The sequence below is a fragment of the Denticeps clupeoides genome, chromosome 16 (genome assembly GCF_900700375.1).
Source record: "Denticeps clupeoides chromosome 16, fDenClu1.1, whole genome shotgun sequence".
Taxonomy (NCBI): Eukaryota; Metazoa; Chordata; class Actinopteri; order Clupeiformes; family Denticipitidae; genus Denticeps; species Denticeps clupeoides.
In genome coordinates, this window is record NC_041722.1 from 712,529 (window position 1) to 720,148 (window position 7,620).

Sequence of the window (7,620 nt, forward strand, 5' to 3'; positions counted from 1 at the left end):
TCTTATGGTTTTATTTTAATGGACGCTACGCTGTTCTTTACAAGAACATTTTTAAATGACTTAAAACTAATATATGGGTCAGGTTGCTGTGTCAGTGTACACTGTAAGTGGAATGGATGTAAATAATCCTCCCAAATTCTCTTTTTTTGAACAGTGATATTACCAGTTTTGAGAAACGGCCACCACAGGTCTTGGTTAGTGACCAGAACCAGACCAGACCAGGCTTTTGGTGATGTTTGGGGAAAAGCTGAGCAGGGAGAACTGGACAAGTAAGAGTTCAGTACATGGTACTCTGCTCAGTCAGCAGCCTGCAGGCCAAGCCAGTGAAGAGGTCTGGTTAAATTTTATCAGAAGGCAAATACAAAAAAAGTCAGTTGCCAAATAAAGCTCACACACATACATACACAGAGTTCTGATAACAACATGACTTATGCAAAACAATATCAGGTTCTTTGGTTATTTCAAATCATCTCTAGAATCCAGATGTGAAGAGTAGCTGTGAGGTGGTACAGACCTGAGGTGTATGGGGGCGGGGGGGTTCATTCGGATTTCAAATGTAATCAACTGCTGGGCTCTCAGCTGATTGAATCACTGAAAATGACAGAGGCAACCTGCGCAGAAGTGAATAAAATGTCTGTTGCGAGACCATTTGAGTAAAAATGTCTCTCAGGGGCCATCTATTGAGTGGTACAGCCAGAAGTGACGTTTTGAGACAACTTTAGACAATAAATCTTTGGAGCTTTTGACAGATTTTTTACTTCTGCTTATTTTGAAATGCAAACATGCAGGTCAAGTTTGGACACAGACAAACATGTAGAGAAACAGACACATTCAGGGTAGGAAAACCAGCTGTTTTATTTTCATTCATCTTTTAAATTCATTATATATAATGAATCGTTGGTATTGGAAACTTGTTATAGATTGGTTTGTTTTGTTGGTTATGAGAAAAGTGCTTTTTAATGCTGTATCTCATCATCTTCATGTTACACGTACATTATCCAGAAGTTCAGAAATGGTCTAAAGGCACAGATTGTCACCAAACGCGAGTGTTTCTTACAAAAATACAGTTGAGGTGTAAAAGGCACCACAGGTAAGGCAATAAACCGCAGTTCACTAAAAGAGCACGTAGCACAAAGTTGATCTGCCTGGAGACATGAGCACCATTTGACAGGGGGTCTGCAGCGCCCACTGGGCTTGAGAAGAAGGACTTTGGTGAAGCCCCCACGATAATTCCATCTGAGTTCTGATGAAGCATTTCCACCATTCCACAGATTTTACATCTGCAACCAGCCGCACTGCAATTAGCTGCACTTACACACAAACACACACACACGCACACACACACAGCGACCAGTCCACCGAGCTTATCATTTGTGTGTGTGTGTGTATATATATATATATATATAAATTCTGATTCTGTAGCGCAGCTGCCTGGTCCTCTGCTGAGTGTCTCGGTTACGCGCAGCTGCCCATGGCTTTTACGAACGAGCCGTCGGGCATCTGCCTGAAGATGCCCCGTAACGTGTCCAGCTCTCGGCTCAGGTGCTCGACGCGCTTGCGGAGCCGCTCGTTGTCCGCGGACAGTTCGACCACTTTCTGCTGCGTCTCCACGTTGCGCAGTTTCGCCTTGTCCCTGCTCTTCCTCACGGCCACGTTGTTGCGCTCCCTGCGCAGGCGGTACTCTGCGCTGCTCTTGTCGACGTGCTTTTTGGACTTGCCCCGGTCTCCGCCGCCCATCATCTTCACGCTGCCTGCGTGCTGCTGGTGCGGGCTGGGCACCGGGGTCGGCGGGGGAGTGGGGTGGCCGGGCTGGAGGTGCATGGTGGTCTGCGCGCAGTGCGCGATCTGGTACTGGAGGTGGGGCAGGTGTTGCGGGTAGTGTGGAGAGCTGTGGTGGTGGTGGTGGTGGTGGTGGTGGTGAGCCGGGGCCATGTCCTCCTCCCTCGGCTCCTGCTTGATCGCCACGGGTCTCATTCTCGCCGACGGGCTGTCGTAGACGGGCTCCAGCTTGGACTCCGAGTAGCTCGCCGCGCACCCGTACAGCTGCTGCGGCGGGAGCGCGCCGTACTCGAACTCCGCGCCGGACACTTTAGCCTTTTCGTGTTTGGAGCTGTGGTGGAACAGGTCCGCCAGGAAGTCGTCGTTGAAGGCTGCAGGGTCGATGTAGGCGCTGATGTCGATGGAGTTTTCGTTCTCGCAGATCTCGCTCAGGTCCGCGGCGCCGGCGGAATCTTTGTAGCAGAAGACGCTTGGCTGGTTCTGGCCCAGGCTGGTCATCAGGGGTCGTGGGGCGACCTCGTAGAGGTTCGGCTGCTCCATGGAGTATCTAAAGCCCGCCAGACATGGTGAGGAGCTCCGGGAATCCAGCTTTGCTCGCAGGGGCGCAGAAAGCCGCAGTGGCGGAAGAGAGGTGGTGGTCAGCGGGGGGGTCAGTGGGGGTCAGTGATGCCTCCCAGATGTGCGGCGCGGCTGGAGACTCGCTTCTGCTGAAGTGCAGCGACCCAGCCCGCTCTTTATAGGCCGGAGGGCCAGGATCTCAGGGTCATAGCGCCCGTGGGCTCCCTGTCACGACTGTTCCCCTTCACGTCCTCCGCCCCGCCTCTCCCACGTCGCGTGCATTTCACCATTACGCACAAGGCAGGAGCAGGCCAACTCAAAGCTTATGCGCAGGAAGGTAGAAGTAGCTTGTATTATGCAAAAAATATATATATTACCATGAATTCGATTTATAAGATTTATAAATCCCATCAATAAATCATATTTATTTAAACAAAATCATATTTAATGTACCAAACTAATAAAACGCAATAAAGCAGAATTCAAGGGGCACATATTTAAAACCGTGTTATCAGTTATCCAGAAATGGCGCTTCTAGTTGCTTCTAAAAAATTAACGGTTTGAGGAGTGGTGATCGTGATTTGATACTAGAAAGTACCACTTCATCGGTTTGTCCTCAATGAAATGTTCAGAATATATAAACTAAATTACATTATAGAACATTTGATAATTTGATTTGTGTTAGTTTTGTAATCATGTGATAATATAAATTCTATACAGGCTGTTGGACGCTGGTTTTACCTCTATTCCGGTTTATTCTCTAGTTATGTGCGAATGAATTCAGGACGAGCGCCGCTGTGTGGCTCCGCCCCGGCCCCTTTGAGAGTGTCCTATTGGTTAGAAGCACCATCACTCACGCCCTCACACGTCACACTCGCCGTTGTCCCCCGTGCTCCCCGCTCATTGGCTGAACGGACAGATTTCCCTACAAGGTAAAGGGGGTTTCGCAATAGTTGAGAAGCGGCTCCTACTGAACTACTGCTGCTAAACAACAACAGAGCCCGGACCCGACCTCCGAACACTTCTCTAGCCTGGATGGAGGAGTAATACGCGCTGGCGGACGTCGTGAGTGAGTCGCTGTTCAACAATTAGCCGCCATGCTAACGGGCGTGCGACTGGCAGTTTTTATTTCCATGGCGGAGCGCTTCGCACCTTTCGCCGCTTCCAGGGGAACATGTTCGCGTTTTAGCTCCATTTCGTCTCTCTCCGTTAACCTTGTTCTGTTCAGTTGGGCTGAAGCGGAACGGCAATCGCTGTGTTGTCTCTCTGCCTGTGGGTTTTATGTGCGTGTGTGTGACTCCGCATCTGATCTGCCACGTATATGTTTGTGTGAGATCCGAGTGCTGGATGATCACGGAGTTTCCCTTTCCCATGGCGGACAGGACGAGGGGAGGAGGGAGGGTGAGGCGATGATGCAACCGAAGGCAAGAATGTGACGATACGAGGTGAACCTCTGACATACGTCTGGTCTTTAAAATCAGCTGAACAAGCGCTTGAATAAAACCTCTACAGCTTCCATCTTGTTTCTTGTGTATGAACTCGACCCTCCTATTTCAACCGACATGTCTCGGTGTAAATATTCTCTCGACTTCCGCTGAAAACATATTGCAGTGTATCAGGAGGAAATCTGCCCAATCAGAGGCCGCCGCTGAGCGCGGGGGCGGGGCTGCGTCACTTTGTGACCAGCTCGATGCGCTGCCGCTCTGGCGCATCTGGTGCTGTCTGAATGTGACTCCAAGGCCAGGCCAGTCAAAGGTGTGCGACAGAGAATAGGGATTTGTCGTCCAAATACAACGTGTAATTATCATATGTATTGACAAAAGAAGTGAAGTGAAAACGTTATTTCACTTCAGTTCTTTAGTCAGTACAAATGGATAATTACAAGAAGTTGGAATGGTTGAAAGATTTTATTTTTTTATTTTTTATTTATTGAAGACTGTCTTTCAACTTTTATTCAGGCCTACACAAGCTGACCCTTAAAATTCCACACTACTCAGTGGGGCAGTAGGGAGAGCAGCGTGTGAGGGCAGCCTGCAGTCGATCCAAATGAGCAATCCATCGCAGCAGAAGCTCCCAACAGACCAGAACGGCGTGAGCGTCATCCAGAGTCAAGGCCACAGCAGTGCAGCAGCATTGAGCGCAGGACTTCAGCAAGTAGGCAGCTTACCTCACCTCAGGGCTGCAATCCTGAAAGCCACTGTCAGGGTGTGGGTCTTTGTGGGTCTCCAGCTTCTTCGGCTTGGATTCAGCTTGCTGGCAAGATCTCACAGGTGGTGGGAGATGGAATGGCATGGAAGTGCATGCAGCATTTGATCTTAGAAACAAATCGTTCATGTGTGCAGCTGACATATCAAAGTTTATATGGTCATCTTATAACACCAGACTTGACTACACCCCACCTTGGTTGTTAAACAGACCAGAACAATCCAGCTGCCATCCCAGAAATGCATTCTGCTAACTGTTAAGCAAACAATGGGACATCTTTTCAGGAACTAAATGGGAAGAATATATACTGGAATTCTGGATGGTGGGATCTGCGTATAGGAACAGATTTCACGATTCTTACTGTCCAGTTCAGAAGAACCTTTTGAAGTTCATATTTTCCTGTTTTTTATGTTGTAGGTTCCACAGCTCGTGCCAGTTAACCCCAGTGGAGGTGGGAAAGCCACACCCCTGAGCAAGATGAAGAAGGCAGTGGCAGACAAAGACAGTGAGGAGTACCGTCAGAGGCGAGAGCGCAACAACTTGGCGGTGAAGAAGAGCCGCATGCGCAGCAAGCAGAAAGCGCAGGACACGCAGCAGCGCGTCAATGAGCTGAAAGAGGAGAACGAGCGGCTTGAGGCCAAGATCAAGCTGCTGAGCAAGGAGCTGAGCGTGCTGAAGGACCTTTTCCTGGAGCATGCGCACAATCTGGCCGACACTACACAGCCCGTGGGCGCCGCCTCTAGCACCGCCACTGGCAACAGCAGCTCCACGGCCACCAATGGCAGGAGCACTGGCCAATGAGTGATCGCTCACTCCAAAAACTATTGTATATTGCAAGGACCCACCCCCACACCAATTTCACTTTCATTATTTACTGTGTGCGGAATCTAGACAGATGATTTAATACAAAGAAAAATAATGAATGTTTCCTTTTCAGTTGGTTTTATTCAAGGTGGATATGTTTGCTTGGGGGTTCTCGCCTGTTTAATTGGCTTCTCGTGAGGCTTTGTAAATTTGGATACAGACCTTATTGGATGCGTCACGTAACGCTAGTCACTCGGCACTCGCATCTGTTTTGTAGTCTGAGTTACCTGTGTGGGGAATGAACTCTTGTTCTCCCCTGGTGAGAGGATTTAAAATTTGTAAGACTACCAAGGTATTACACCAGTAAATACACCTGTACTTTTCATGGATGTTTGATTGTACTCACACTGCAGTTTCTGTGTTTTCAGTTTAGATTTGAACTCCCTCTGTGTAAATGTGTTACTTATATCCCAGTGATCAGGTTTAGGTGTCATCGAAAGCCCCTTTCCTTTTCTGTCACAGGAGGACAAAAGTGTACTGCATTATGGACATTGTTAACGAACAGACTGGCATTATTTACAATAAAGGAATCTGGGAAATATCCAGGCATATATTGTAAAGATTGTTCTTTAATTTAATTTTTGTCTTTAAATTGTCTTATACTGTCTTGTACTGTTGACCTCAGAAACCATGGCTATACATACTTTGAAACCTAGTAACATCTTTTGTTTTTTTTTACATTTGCTACAAGTAGTTTGATAGGAATATAATGCATGTTTACTAAATCTTTTTTTATGTTTTAATTTGCAAGTTAAATTAAGAACTTTGCTAAAAAGATTTTGTCACGTAAACGAACAATGCTTTAAACTGTATGGCTCACTTAAATGGAAATATTTTCTGTGCAAACTCATCTAGAGCCAGGTTGATAAACATTTTACAGTAATGTTGCTGGACAGCATTTCTCATGTGACTATCTTTTTATAAGGATGTATGGGTTTTTGAGAATTATAAATTAAACACACTTTTTCAATGTTTTTCTGTCTGCTGTTCCTATTTCTAGTTTTTCTATTCTTAAAGGATTTTGGACCAAAAATGACTATTGTATGCATTAACTAAATATATGCATATATTTTTATGTCTTCATTTGTGTTTTCCATGTAGATGAGGTCCCTAGGCACGAGTAAAACCAACCGGGGAGGTGTTGAAGATAGTACCAGTCAGCTGATGTGAGTGGTCTGATTTTTGAGTTTAGTTAAGATCTTGCTGTATGGCCTCTGTATCATTTATGTTTCAACCACTGCTGTCTGGAGGTTTTTCAGGGGGTTTCTTTACGGCTCTCACCACTTGTCTCTCGACAGTTGTTATTGTATGCTCAGTTTAGTTCTTGTTGCTCAGCATACCAGTGGTTTCCTTCTTTTTCAGAAGATTCCAAATGATGGTGCTGGCTATGCCTAATATTTTTGAAACACCACTAATGAATTGTTCGAATTTTCCCAGTTTCACAATGGCATGCTTGGCTTGTGAAATTTTTCACAATGTTTTTTTCTTCTGCTCACCTGAAAAACTGTGTATAAAGTGTGTTGTATTGTTTGTACTAGCTGTACATTCATCTCTTCATCATTCATCAATGGATTGTTCATTTTCCTTGAGAATGAGAAGTCTTTATTGATAAAAAAAAAAAAACAGCATACTAGATGCATTCCAGTCAGGTCTGGAATGCATCTTTGGGGCAGTGGTGGCCTAGTGGTTAAGGAAGCGACCCCATAATCAGAAGGTTGCAGGTTCGAATCCCGATCTGCCAAGGTACCACTGAGGTGCCACTGAGCAAAGCACCGTCCCCACACACTGCTCCCCGGGCGCCTGTCATGGCTGCCCACTGCTCACTCAGGGTGATGGGATAAATGCAGAGGACAAATTTCACTGTGTGTGCTGTGCTGCTGTGTATCACGTGTGACAATCACTTCACTTTCACTAGACCAAACCACAGCACGAAAACAGCCCTTGTCAGAGTTACAGATAATCTGCTTGTGTCATTGGAAAATGACTGCATTTCAATACTCATTCTACTTGATCTCAGTACTGCATTTGATACTGATGACCGCCTCACTAGCAACAAGATGGAAAACTTTGTAGGAATCAGAGGAAGAGCACTTTCTTCCTATCCAACGGGTCGATACATTTTTGTCAGTCAACATCAACAACAACATTTATTTCTTATATAGCCCATAATCACATACAGTATGTCTCAATGGTCTTTGGCAGGCCCTACAGTTC

General features: G+C 46.2%; 2 protein-coding genes across 4 annotated transcripts; one reads left to right on the top strand and one right to left on the bottom strand.

The window, feature by feature from the left end:
* Positions 1-830: 830 nt before the first annotated feature.
* On the bottom strand, positions 831-2,486 carry cebpa (CCAAT enhancer binding protein alpha). The gene is given in 3 exon segments (XM_028957140.1): positions 831-1,896; positions 1,898-1,929; positions 1,932-2,486. Coding segments are annotated over 3 exon segments (861 nt in total). The 5' UTR covers positions 2,320-2,486; the 3' UTR covers positions 831-1,455.
* Positions 2,487-3,243: 757 nt separating this feature from the next.
* cebpg (CCAAT enhancer binding protein gamma) lies at positions 3,244-6,380 on the top strand. 3 transcript variants are annotated; one of them, XM_028957141.1, is made up of 3 exons: positions 3,244-3,406; positions 4,296-4,491; positions 4,960-6,380. In XM_028957141.1, exons 2-3 carry the CDS (start codon positions 4,384-4,386, stop codon positions 5,341-5,343), a joined length of 492 nt encoding a protein of 163 aa, XP_028812974.1. In that variant the 5' UTR covers positions 3,244-3,406; positions 4,296-4,383; the 3' UTR covers positions 5,344-6,380. The 3 variants fall into 3 exon arrangements, with proteins under 3 accessions (XP_028812974.1, XP_028812976.1, XP_028812977.1); XM_028957143.1 differs by having other exon boundaries at positions 3,244-3,402; XM_028957144.1 differs by lacking the exon at positions 3,244-3,406 and adding an exon at positions 3,488-3,782.
* The last annotated feature ends 1,240 nt before the right edge of the window (positions 6,381-7,620 follow it).

Bases quoted from the DNA above. Each gene is read 5' to 3' on its own strand.
- cebpg (XM_028957141.1), top strand. From the start codon at position 4,384: ATGAGCAATCCATCGCAGCAGAAGCTCCCAACAGACCAGAACGGCGTG. The intron at 4,492-4,959 runs GTAGGCAGCTTA...TTTATGTTGTAG, and splicing joins TGAGCGCAGGACTTCAGCAA to GTTCCACAGCTCGTGCCAGT.